Below are 14,254 nucleotides of genomic sequence, written 5' to 3'. Positions count from 1 at the left end.
AATATCATACGTATCACAAGCTTGATTTAGCAGAAAAACAACATGCAACCAAATTTAAGGTTATTTGGGTTAAAATTGGGTTACACGTAGCCGGGCTAGATCTGGTCTATACTTCACCTAGCCGGTGAAATGACGGCTATTGCTTGCTGGGCTGTAATCATTGATTTTCACAGTAGGAAAAACAAATACTTTAGAAGTCAATGGTTACTGGTTTTCAGCATTCTTCAAAAAAATATTCTTTAGTGTTCAACAGAAGATTTGAACAGGTTTGAAATAAAGAGCGAGTAAACAGTGACAGAATTTTCATTATTCATTTGAGTGAACTGATTTACTTACCCATCACTGCTGTGCTCCAATTTGGCAGATCCAAGCACTGAGGATGACAGAGGTGCAGGGACAACAGGTCCCAATCCTCGACTTTAGTCTGAAGTGTAGAGAGAACACAATCAATGTCTCACTTTGGAGGGACATAGCCCTACTGGAGCTTTTCAAAGGAGATGAGATTGAGCCCTCTCACATGAGAGTTTACATCTGGGAGAGTGGGAAGGGTAAAATAAACTCTTCAACTTACACCACAGCAAAGGTAAAAAAAAAAATATGAAGCAAAACATTTAGTAATATAATAACTTTATAGTATTCCTGCATTTTCCAAAAATCTATTAGATTCATTAAAATAAATACATGAATTAATATAATAAATTTGCAAGAGTTGTGTAACACGGTACCACTCAGCAGCATTATTTTAGGTTTTTAAGAGAGCAAAACCATATGAAACAAACGTTTTACTTGAGCACTTTTGTTTTTACTGAAACCAAGGTTTAAGACTTGACTTGGAAGCATGCAAGTGTAAAAAAGAAATACATGACCAACAGTTTATACCATTCGAACAGTAGTTGTCAAATAGTAGTCATAGGGCAAGTATTTTTTTTTTAAATCAATTTAAGTTAAAATATACATGGATGGTTCACCCAAAAACTAAAATGTATTAATTATTTAATTATTTAATGACCCTGTAGTGGTTATAAACCTTTATGAGTTTCTGTTCAAATTTATATTAGGTGGCTCAAACTACTATGTGCTTTGAAATACATTTGTTACAATGTACTTATTGTGTAAATACATCTTTTTTGTACTTATGATAAAATACCTATATGTAATTACATCTGTAATTACATTGTTGTCCATCTCTTACACCTACCTATACCACCAAACCTGTACCTAGCCCAACCCGTATCTCACCTCAAGAGCACCACAGGTGTTCTGCAAATACATTATGTACACAGTAATTACATTGTATTTATTTTTTTGATGCAAGAACACGGTAGTTAAGGCCAGCTAATATAAAGTGGGACCAAGAATAAAGTAAGAATTAAAGACATTAAAAAATTTTGAAAGCTAAAGTTGATCATTTGCTATTAAAAATTAAAGTAAGATCATTTGATAATACATTTATATTAGCCAACTTGAACAGTGCTGGTGTAGGCATCACTACAATAATAATTAATAATTCTTTACATTTATATAGCGCTTTTCTGGACACTCAAATCGCCAGTGGGCAAATTTGGCCAGGATGCCGGAGTTATACCCCTACTCTTTTATTTCAAAGGACATCCTGGGATTTTTAATGATCACAGAGTGTCAGGACCTCGGTTTAACATCTCACCTGAAACACGGAATACACACCTACAATGCACACATTTAGATTTGACATTTATTCAATATAATAAAAATTTTGGCATATGTTGAGGGTGAACCTATTTGGTAGTTTTGTGATTCTATGATTTTACAGTTGATTTAATAAAATATCTTAAAATATGAACAGTACATCACTTTAAGTGATGACCACCAATGATGTTTGATAATATTGTGCATCTCTATCTAGAACTCACAAAAAAGTAAAATAAACTATAAGATATAAAATCTTTTTGATTATAAACTGTGAATAAGCATATTCATTTACGTTTAAACTATTCAAATAAAATAGATTCACTTGATATGAAACTCTTCATATTACAGAACTTTTATAATATAATCAAATATTACTTTATAATTTCTGCATACATGACTGCCATTGCATGGTCTGCTAATAACAATATAACATTTTTATTGATTGCATGGTCTGCTAATAACAATATAACATTTTTATTCAACTTTATTATTATAGCTCTGTAAAGAAGTTATAATGAAAATCAATCACTGTAATAACACTGTAACAATTACAGATGTAAACATGTCAATTTTACTCACTCAATGCAGGTTGCTGAGAGAAGACATGAAACTGAGGAAGTAGAGGTTGTTGGGGTCTCAGAAGAGGGAGAAAGCCTGCAGCTGCTTTGCAGCGATTTCAGCGAATTCGAGATCCTAGCCCATCTATACAATGGGAACATTGATGATTTGGTGAAATAACTTCCATGCACAATAGCAATTGAGCATGCAAACCGGAGAGTTTTGGAAATTAAATTTGTATAATAATAGATATGCATTTCAATAAAGTTAGTACAGGAGTGCACAAACTTGGTCTTGGATGACTGGTGTCTAATAATTAGCTGGTCATATTGTGTCTGATTGTGGTTAAAATGTAACTATTCAAGACACCAGCAATACAGGACCAAGTTTGTGCACCCCTGTGTTTGTAGTTCTTTTGAGTTTATTTGAGTTAAATGTTAAAGGCAGTTGCTTTAGTTACAAAATTGTTTTATATCATAAATAATTTTTCTAATGAAAAAGTTTTAGTCTGATGTTTTAACCTACATACACATTTTAAAATTACTTCAATAATTATTGAACATCTGTTAACCACACGGTAGCGTTAGTACTGAAAACATAGCCTTTCACATCCAAGGAGGAAACAAAAACCCATATTTAAATTCTGTACAATCAAGATTCATAACCATTGTGTATCATTTTCTCTTAGAATTAGGACTACAAAGGAACATTAAAATGTTAACTTTAGCATCCAGTAATTAACTTACCTTTGACAGTTATATTCCAGATCTTCTCCAAGTATGAGGACCCAAATAAATATTTGATACAGGTCTAGGCAGCCAGACTACACATCCCTTAATCCTCAACACCTCACACCTGCAGTTCATGCACTGTCAGAAAAAAAGGGTATGGTTGGGGTCCATTTGTGAACACTTGGGGTACAAATGGTGAAGTTGTATCCTCAATGGTTCAAAGTAGCACCCTAAGATACTTATATGTACCATTTAAGGGTAAAAAAAAGTACAAATATGTTCCCAACTGTCAAAGGGTCCATGTTTGGGCCATTTAAGGCCCAAAGAAAGGTACAATAACTTGTATGAAAAAAGGAGCAAATCAACGTGTATGAAATGGTCCTTCATTTATGTCATGAGTTGTTGGTTATTTGGAAGAAATGCACAAAAAAACTGTACATTAACAATAAAATTATTTAATTATAAAACATGACCTTATAAATATTATAAATTAATATATTTTTAAAGAAAATGTTAACATAAATCCCCCTAAATGTGAAGTGAAATGGCTTATTATACACAGACCTTTCTTTGATTATCAGATTTAATAAACTACTACAATGGACATACAAGTATATAGGAGATGTATACAATATGATTTAAAGGTTACCAGATTGGTAAACAAAGACAGAGTACAACAGTGTAGCATTAATAAATACATAAATTAATACAATTATTATAAAACGTAACGGAATATGCCAAAATAATACACCTGAGAACAAGTAACAGATTTAAAACACCAAAAACTGGCCGTTAGAAATACACAAAATGTATTAAATTTTATTTTTTAACTACAATGGGGAGATTGAATCGAGCGGCAGATCCGAGATGGACTGGCCGAAGTAAAGCTGCTGTTGGCGGGGAAGAGAATCATAAAGCTGACCACGACCCACATTGATTTATAGCAGTTGTATTTTGCAACGTTATATATTTAAATAACGTTATAAACGCATGTCCAAGAGAGTCCTACTAATACCGGTGTCCCGTCAGATCAAGGTGCAGGTCGTTTATCAAACCTTTGAGTTGCTAATTTAAAGGGTTTTTTTTTTGCTGTAAACCTTAAGTTCACACCGATTGTGATTTTTAAAATTTTTTTTTCAAATTGAAAAGAAGTGGACGAGGAAGCAATGGAGAGTAATAACGTAAGTAACGTTACAATCATTCATTACATTCAGTATTTTGGCTTTCATCATTGTTAATAATTTATACATTAACTTATATTTGATCCAATAGGTGATTGCTGCAATTGGTGAGGATGCATCATCTTTTGAGCGTAATGCGAATGTTCTGCATATCCAGTACAATAAGGTGTGTGACCCTTTATTAAAAACACCCTTGTCAGTGAGATCACACATTTTAAATCACTTCTCAGTTTAAATGAAAGTTTAATGTCAGTATAGGCCGAACTGTAGGATCAAATGACTATTATAAATGTTATCACTACTGTAAAAATATTTAAACTTTCAAGCTCTGTTGTAAACACATATGTGCATTCAAGCTTACAACTATTTGTACAGTGAGAACTAAAGGGAAATGGCAACAAAGAATATTAGATAATGTTTTTAGTTAAAGTGAATCACTAATTTCCTTTTTGTTTATTTTCAGTCGTGGTGAACCTGACTGAATGCATTTATCAACCAAGTGAGAGCTTCAAGGACAGCTTTACCAGTATTGTGCCTGAGTTTGATTAAGAAAAAACCATCTCCACTAGCCAAAGTCTACAAAGAAGCAAGAGAAGAGAAGTTTGCAGATGATCTAACAGGTAATAACATAAAACTTACATAATAATAATTTTGCTAGATCAAACCCTTATTTCTTGGATGTGATCATTAATTGCCTTTTCAAGCTGCATTTAGCAAGTTCAAACTCATGGGCCTTATATACAAACCCTTTATATAGAGAACATTCCTCAATGTTTTTCTTTAAAAAATGTAATTCATAAAACTGCATCAATATCTTTTATTCAACATTTGCTAAATGTTCCAATAATTTTTTTCTTTATTTTAAAAACAGGTCCTTTATATTATTAAATTATTTAAGAGTGCTTCATTATTTGTCTTTATTTTATTTTAGGGTGTCACGGTGGAGCAGTGGGTAGCACGATCGCCTCACAGCAAGAAGGTTGCTGGTTCGAGCTTCGGCTGGGTCATGTGGCATTTCTGGAGTTTGCATGTTCTCCCCATGTTGGCGTGGGTTTCCTCTGGGTGCTCCGGTTTCCCCCACAAGTCCAAAGACATGTGATACAGGTGAATTGGGTAAGCTAAATTGGCCGTAGTGTATGTGTGTGAATGAGTGTGTATGGGTGTTTTCCAGTGATGGGTTGCAGCTAGAAGGGCATCCGCTGCATAAAACGTGTGCTGGATAAGTTGGCGGTTCATTCTGCTGTGGCGACCCCAGATTAACAAAGGGACTAAGCCGAAAAGAAAATAAATTAATGGATGACTTTATTTTGCAATAGATTCTGACTTTCGAGCAGAGAAAGTTGATTGCTTACAGTAATTACACTGGAAGAGGTTTGGGAACTGTTGGTTAAACACTTTAATACTCTAATAGATGTTATGCAGTTCTAACAGATTTTACATTGTTTATTGATGTCATGTTTTTTTCTTTTCACAGTGGGATGATGATGATGCTCCATACCCAACTATACAGATGGTTGAAAGTCCTCTGCAAAGTCTAGGAGAATAGAAGTTAAAAGACATTATTGCATCCTTCGCTGTTTACTGTGTTTTCAACTTGGCTTATTCACACTACATAAAGAATGCAAAAGATGAACATCAGCAACTCCCCAAGATGGAGCAACAATTTGAATTTGAACATCAGCAACAATGTAAAGATAGAGATCCAAAATTACAAGAAAAACAACTTGTAGTGCAGCAGTTCGAGAGAACTGGTATTGCTGGGTCTTCAACAAACAGCAATGCTTGGATCTTTGCATTTACTTTGGTGCATATGTTTCGAGTCTGTGCATCAGTATTTTAAGACTAGCAGCTATAGACATTTCAATAACATTGCCCAAATCAACTGAGAAGCACAAGATGAAACAATGCTAAGAATTTTCTCAGCCAAACATCCTTAAAGAGATTGACACTTTCAGGGTTTCAAATTGAACTGTTTTCATGTGCTAATGCTAATAGAGAAGAAATGACTCTTTCCTAATGAAATACATTTTAAACGTCAATACTGCACTGTTTTCTATGTGGCAAGTTTTTAAAGAGCCCATATTATGGGTTTTTGAAAATGCCCTTCCATGTAGTGTGTAACACAGCTCTAAGTGAAGTGAAATATCCAGCTAAGGCTTAAATCTGTAAGTGTACAGTGTTTAAAACTATTGATTCAATAATGCTTCAAACGAGTCGTCTTGATAACGAGTCATTAGGTGTTTCGCGATGACGCAGCCACGAAACACAAGCCTGGCCAGTAGTTACGCGCGCAAACCAGGGAGATTTGAAACCTGCGGCCCCGCCCACTAACACAGAAAAAACACTAGACACACACACACAGACGCCGCCGGTCGAATGAAGTCACGCTGTGCTCAGATGGATAATATTGACAGTCTCTACCCAAAGATGAGTTGTTAACCTGGTACAGTACACGCGGTTACTCTTTATATTCTCTTATCACATGTAAGCCACGTTAAAAACGCGACGCGTGCCGCTTTGTTTACGGATTTAACGTTAAAGGCTTTTGTGAGCTCGCGTTCCACTGCCGTTTGTCGTTGCTATGGCGATCGATCGTAAGCTAGGAGACAGGAGACTCGTGTCACTTTCCCTAGTTCTTCTGAGGAGCGTTGTGTGTGTGTGTGTGTGTGAGAGAGAGAGAGAGAGAGAGAGACTCGCGTCGCTTTCCCTAGTTCTTCTGAGGAGCGTTGTGTGTGTGTGTGTGTGTGAGAGAGAGAGAGAGAGAGACTCGCGTCGCTTTCCCTAGTTTTTCTGAGGAGCGTTGTGTGTGTGTGTGAGAGAGAGAGAGAGAGAGAGAGACTCGCGTCGCTTTTCCTAGTTCTTCTGAGGAGCGTTGTGTGTGTGTGTGTGAGACAGAGAGAGGGAGAGGGAGAGAGAGAGACTTGCGTCGATCTCCCCAGTTCTTCTGAGGAGGGTTGTGTGTGTGTGTGAAAAAAGCCTTACACTATGAAGCGTGTGTGCACTGTGACTACTTTTATATAGTTGATTACCAGCTGGGCATTTCACTCTGTCTCGTGCTGAAGCCTGTCACTGTCGACCAATCGCAGCAGGCTGTCATCGGTCCAATCAGCGCAGATTAGCTTCGCGCTGAGGAAGGGTTTGGGAACAAATGAATCGCTGAAGGATTCATATGGGAGTCGCTGGGATAATTAGGTAAAAATAAATGCAGATTATAAGACCATTAAAGTGTTTTATGACCTTGCATGCATATTAGACTGTTGTTGGAGACCCTTACAACCTAAATATGACCCTATTTCATGTATAATATGGGCTTTTTAATACTGGTGTTGTGTGATTCATATTTCCATGCAAATACAGTAAGAATTTGACTTTGAATGGGGTGTTATAAACCAAGACAGACGGACTTTCAGGCTCTTGAAACATACGCTGCTGATAAACAGTTTCTTAAGAATGTTTAGAAACGTTAAATCAAATGTGTAATACTGTTTGATCAAATGTGTTTTTGAGATCTAAAATTATAAAGGGTATAAGTGACATCTTCCAATTTACTGTACTGAAAAAGATTGCTTTGAGATTCTTGATGCTTTTAGAAAATGTAGAATGCAGTGCACTAGCAAAAATGTACTTCATGAGGTCTAGTGCTGTTTTAGAAAAATTACTTTGTTACATTGGTAAAACTGCGCAGTGAAATGGGCTGTATGTACTGATGTTGAAAAAAAAATAATATTAAGCTTTTTGCAGTTTCATAAAATGTTTTAAAATGTTTAAGCAGATATTATTTTAAGTTTATGCATCTGGTATGACATTGTGATAGCTTAAAACATTCATCCTCTGAAAAGATGACAATGTAATTGTTTTGAATCTTTAAGTGTGTGTTTGTGATAAAATGTTAAAGGTATAAAGTTACAATTTTCGTGCAGTTTGTACTCATGGAAAAAGCTTTTTATTCTTTTATAATGTAATGTTTAAACATTCACCCTGTAAAAATGTTGATATTTAATGTTTAATAAATGTGATAAATGAAATTTAATGTGCTGTGTATGGAGTACAAATCTGAAATGAAAAGGTACAAAATTAATCCCTATGGAAGAGGAATTGTACCTTTTTTAAAGGTACATTATTGTACCATAGCTCAAGTAAGGTACAAATTAGTCAGCAGAGGTACATATTTGAGCCATTAAGGTACATACTGCTTGGGTACAAATATGTACCCATGTGAAAGGGTACAACAGGTGTACCCTTGAGGGTACTGCCCCAGTGACAAGCCATTGTACCCCTAAAGGTACAAATTTTGCACATTTTTTTCTGACAGTGTGGGGATGTTTGTTCATTGACTCCAAATATAAACTTCTAGGGAGTTTCGTTTGTAGGAGCTGTGCAATGAACAGATGAGCATCTGCACGGACTGGCCTTCTTCTGAGTTCATGAGTGCCTTGACGCACATCACCACAGAGAACCACTGTCGCTTTTAAAATCTTTTCACCACAGATAGTGACGTGCGCTCACTGGGCAATCTGTGAACCAGCAGTAACCCGCATAAAGTGAAAACTGGCCCTGGTATTTTCGACATCAGCAATAGGGGTGGAGAGAATTGATGCCTCTGGAAATAATGTTGGTCCACTGAAGACTCTGATAAAGTCTCCCTTCTTGTTGTTTCCTAAGTGCCTGCCATTCATTTTGGGATATAAAAAAACAGGGCTGAGATGGCAAAGCACACTGAAAGTATTTTTCCCCACTGCTTTGTGTCTTCCTTCTCCAAGGTCTGTAAAAGGGGCAAAAAGTTTATCTCATATATATATATATATATATATATATATATATATATATATATATATATATATATATATATATATAAATATATATATATATATATATATATATATATATATATATATATATATATATATATATATAAATAACGAAGAAGAAACAACTGCATGCTCTCATCACAGGCTGATTGGTCCCAGCTGCAGCCCATCAGCCGGCTTGCATTTAAACAACATAGTAGAAGTGTGAGAAGGCTCAATCACATAACACAAACAGTTCCGATTCAGTGCCAAGAACGAGAGAAACATGATGTTAAAGGTTATGGATGGATAATACGAAGTAAAATAAATGATATGGAAATAGACACACTAACAATTTCGCCCACTATAGTATTTCCAGTAGTTCCCACATGGCTGCTTGGTGATTTGGAAGTTGATTTTGAAATAATGAAAGAAAAACAAGAAAGTGAGATCGACAGCAAACGAGAAGAAAATTATATAAAGGAAAAATACAATGAAACAACTGAAATATACACAGATGCATCAAGAATTGGACAAAGGGTAGGAGTGTCATACAATATTCCAACGTTAAAGATTGAAGCTGCAAAAATAATAATTTAGCAGTGTATACAGCAGAATTGGTAGCGATATGGTTGGCTCTAAAGTGGGTTGAGGATAATAAACCAATTAAAGTAGTCATTGCGTCTGATTCAAGTTCAGCACTTATGAGTATAAAACATTTAGTATCAGAGTCACGTCAGGACATCATTTATGAAATAGTACAGTTAGAAAATAATCTCAAAATCAGGAGTTATCATCTCATTGTTGTGGGTACCAGCACACATAGGGGTCAGTGTGAATGAGATGGCAGACAAGTTGGCAAAACAAGCAGCACATCAAACTACGATAGACATTAACATCAAATACAGCAAGCCAGAAATCAAAAGTATCATTAAAACTAAAGTATTGGGAAAATAGCAACATATATGGAATAATGGAGTACAGGACGTCAATATAACACCATACAGAACAAAGTAGGAAGAGGTAGGGAAACAAGGAAAAGCAAACAGGAAGAAGACAAGTTCACAAGAATGAGTTTTAATCACACAGCACTCAATAGTACATTACATATGATCAATAAACATGCAGATGGGATGTGTGAGTGTAATAACAAACAGGAGACTGTAAAACATGTAATAATGCACTGCCCAACATATCACACAGAAAGAAATAGATTATTCACACAGTTACAGGAAAAACACACACACTTGTATATGTATATTTTTTATTTATATGTGTGCATATATATATATATATATATATATATATATATATATATATATATATATATATATATATATATATATATATATATAAACACACACACACATATATATATATATATATATATATATATATATATATATATATATATATATATATATATGTGTGTGTGTGTGTGTGTGTGTGTGTGTGTGTGTGTGTGTGTGTATCATTATAAGAAGAACATTATAAGTTTCATTATAAGAAATACATGGGTTAGTTAACTCCTGAATCACACTCCAATCCAGATGGTAGCTGTAATGCTCCAAAAGCTGGTTGCCAACCGCCAAAAAACAAGAAGAGGAAGCAGTGTCAAAAAAGGTAAAAAAATAAAGACTTTTATTTTGGCGTGGCGTGTGACGTCATAAGCCTGCGCCGCTCCCGCGTTGTGATTCAACTGGAGAAAGGTTTGTTTTGAAGGGTTTACACTTATAAAACGGTTTATTAAAGTTTAATTTTTTTTTTCATTCAGTGGTAAATAATGTACCTGCTGTTGACAATATTATTTTAACCCTTTATGCAACAAAGTACTCTTTTACTCACAGTAATGAGGACTATTGTTTGAATAAAAATAGGATAACCTTTTTGTCCCAGAGAGGGAATTTGTCTTGTGCAAAAAAAAGAGCTACAACATTTCTGTAAACAGACAATAAAGTAAATAAAACAAACAAAACAATAAAGAAACAACATGCCTAAAAATTACAGAAGTGTGTGTAATAAGTGTTTTAATGAAGGTTTAATTTATTAAATAGCATAATGTCTATATTAAACAGCATAAAGTAAACATCACTATATATAAGAAATGGAGTACTAATTTTAATCAGCTCATTTATGGCTATTGTTTCTTACTCAGACTTACCTGATTTCTTTTTGTCAATTACTCTCATATAAAGAAACTGTTGAAGCAAGTGTTGAAGAGAAGTTTTTTTGTTTCTGTTCATTGTTTTATTTATTTAAACAGGATAAAGTGTCTAAACACAGAGAAAAGCTCCTGCTGAAGCGACTGATCTCCACGCTGTTATAAAGATGGCGTTTATTAAAGTGGAGAGTGAAGACCTGAAGATTGAAGAAACATTCACAGTCAAACAGGAAGATCTGCAGGAACAAACAGGTTGGTTTTCATTCTCAAAGACCAACTCAGTCATTTGATCCTCATTCAGATATATTTTAATAATAAGAATACTAAATTAAATCCATCTTGCAGCCCTGAGTGTGCTGCCTAGTTCTCCTAAAGGCACATAAGCACTCATGAGCTATGTTTCCATCCAAAAAGGCGAATGAACTTTATGCGCAAAACTGGATTATCGCATAAAAGACGTGCAAATAAAGCAGCGTTTCCATTCAAAGAGTCAAAGTAAACAAAATCGTCACTTCCTGATTAACTGGCGCCAAATATCAACAGTAAAAATGGAATTTGCTGCGATAAGAGAAGCTGCCTCAATCTTTTCTTCATCTAATAAAGGACTTGCGCCTCAGATGGCAATCCTGACATGCAGTGAAGAGCGGTGGTGTTTGAAGGTGTCAGACACGGAGCACAGACGCTCTTGATTCTGGAGGTCATTAATAATATAATAACACTAATACTTAAATGGTAAGGTGTTTTAGAATGACCAAAACAACCGTTCAGATGGTTCTACAGTGTGCTCAGCCTGCTGATTTGTCCATTTACACACATTTATATCATCACATGATCTCTAATAACAAAATCACATGACCTTTTTTTAATGCGCATACTGAAATTTGTTCAGTAAAAGTGTTTCCATCGTGATTTATGAGCATCTTTTCTTATCTAATAAAAAGTTTATCCTACTCAGTTATGCGCATAAGTTTTTTATGTGCATTTTCAAAATTTATACGCAGTTGAAGTAGTTTCCATCAACCGTTTTTTTATGTGCATATGCAAAATAAGTGGATGGAAACAGCCATTGAAAGACAGGAATGAGTTTCTTTCATTACTTGTTCTCATGTCTGTCGTCATTATTTTATGTATTATTAGTCTCCCAATTTCTCTACCTTCTTAAGGTTATTGCTTTTCTTATTCTCCTACTGTTTGTAAAGCATCCTTGAGCACTGGCGCTATATAAAATAAATTAAAACAATAAATTAAAAAAGTTTGACTGAGCTGATAAAAAAAAAACTTAGCTTACTGTGTTCCACAATAAAGGAAATGTTTAAAACCCACATGACGGAGAGTAAATGGTAAGGTCATTTTAATATTTGGGTGAAAACATCCATTTCTTGTCACTTTGAGCCTTCATACTAAAGTTAACTTTTTTTTTTTTTTTTTAGACCTGATGGTGCTGAAAGAAGAGACTTATCAACAGAATGAAATAGAAGAGAAACAGCAGAAACCCCAAAAAATAACCACTGATGAAAAACCTACACTGACTAAAAATACTTCATCACACGGAAGACCTCAGAAATCCAAATCTGGGTGTAATTTCAGCAGTAAACAGTGTGGAAAGAGTTTCAGTCAAAAGTCAAACCTTGATGTTCACATGAAAGTTCACACAGGGGAGAAACCTTATACCTGTGAACAGTGTGGAAAGAGTTTTGGTCAAAAACAAAGCTTTAAAGCCCACATGAGAATTCACACTGGAAAGAGGCCGTACACATGCCATCAGTGTGGAAAAAGCTTCTATCAAACTGGAAACTTTGCAGAGCACATGAGAGTTCATACCGGAGAGAAGCCTTACTCTTGCCCTCAGTGTGGAAAGAGTTTTAAGCAAAATGGCACCTTTAAAGTTCACATGAGAGTTCACACTAGGGAGCAACCTTACACCTGCGAACAGTGTGGAAAGAGTTTTAGGTATACACAAGGCTTAAAAACCCACATGAGAATTCACACTGGAGAGAGGCCGTACACATGCCGTCAGTGTGGAAAAAGCTTTTATAATTCAGGAAGCCTTGCTATGCACATGAGAATTCACACTGGGGAGAGGCCGTACACATGCCAACAGTGTGGAAAAAGCTTCTATAATTCAAGAAGCCTTGGACTGCACATGAGAATTCACACTGGAGAGAAGCCTTTCAGCTGTAAACATTGTAGAAAGAGTTTCAGTCTAAAGCAGAACCTGAATGTTCACATGAGAGTTCACACTAGGGAGAAACCTTACACCTGTGAACAGTGTGGAAAGAGTTTTGGTAAAAAACAAGACCTTGAGAACCACATGAGGATTCACACTGGAGAAAAACCTTACAGATGCACAGAGTGTGGTAAAAGTTTCCCATATAAAAGCACACTCAAACACCACATGATAAGTCACACCGTACAGAAGCCGTTTGCATGTGCTCAGTGTGGAAAGAGCTTCACAACCAAAGGTAGTCTCAAGAACCACACGGATGGTCACACTGGAACCATAGTGTTCACATGTAATCAGTGTGGAAAGAGTCTCACGCGCAAAGACTCCTTTAACAAACACATGAACACTCACTCAGAAGAGGATCGTTTTAGATGCAGTGAGTGTGGAAAGGACTTTAAACATAAAAGAAGTCTCATCACTCACCTGAAGCTTCACAATGGAGAGCAGAGTCCTCAAAAATGAGGCCTTGTCCACACAAACACAGGTATATTCAAAATGGCAGCTTGTTCATGTAGTTAAGCTGTTCATTCATGTGAAGTTTATTTATCAACTATTTTCGTTTTCCCCGGGTTCCCATATTTCCTCTCGAAGTCTAAAACACACGAGCTAAGTTAATTGAACATTCTAAATTGGCACCATAGTTGAGCTCTTAGTAAGCCATATATCTCTCTTTAGCCATTCCTGTATTTGTCATTAGAACAGAAACAAGTCTGGGGAGTTCATCGAGATCTACCTGAGCTCAAAATCCCCTCTCACCCTGCTTACGAGAGGTAGCCCAGGCCTCGAGGATCTTATGAGCTTAGGGCTCTGTCCCGGGACAGCATGCCAAACAATTGTGAACTCTTGAATACATATCAAGTTACTGATAATGAAACCCTTTGAACACCTGACGATGTAAACTCAATAGCTGAAGAGGGGTGAAGATTTTGACAACTGTTTTGTAG

General features: G+C 35.7%; 1 protein-coding gene across 2 annotated transcripts; it reads left to right on the top strand.

The window, feature by feature from the left end:
* The first annotated feature begins 11,217 nt into the window (after positions 1–11,217).
* Positions 11,218–13,785, top strand: LOC130222101 (gastrula zinc finger protein XlCGF57.1-like). Of its 2 annotated transcripts, XM_056454732.1 has the most exons (3): positions 11,218–11,338; positions 12,517–12,725; positions 12,810–13,785. In XM_056454732.1, the coding sequence occupies exons 1-3, from the start codon at positions 11,254–11,256 to the stop codon at positions 13,770–13,772; spliced, it is 1,257 nt and encodes a 418-aa protein (XP_056310707.1). In that variant the 5' UTR covers positions 11,218–11,253; the 3' UTR covers positions 13,773–13,785. The 2 variants fall into 2 exon arrangements, with proteins under 2 accessions (XP_056310707.1, XP_056310706.1); XM_056454731.1 differs by having other exon boundaries at positions 12,517–13,785.
* Positions 13,786–14,254: the final 469 nt, after the last annotated feature.

This window comes from Danio aesculapii, chromosome 4 (assembly GCF_903798145.1).
Source record: "Danio aesculapii chromosome 4, fDanAes4.1, whole genome shotgun sequence".
NCBI lineage: Eukaryota > Metazoa > Chordata > Actinopteri > Cypriniformes > Danionidae > Danio > Danio aesculapii.
This window is presented reverse-complemented; position numbering and strand designations above follow the sequence as displayed.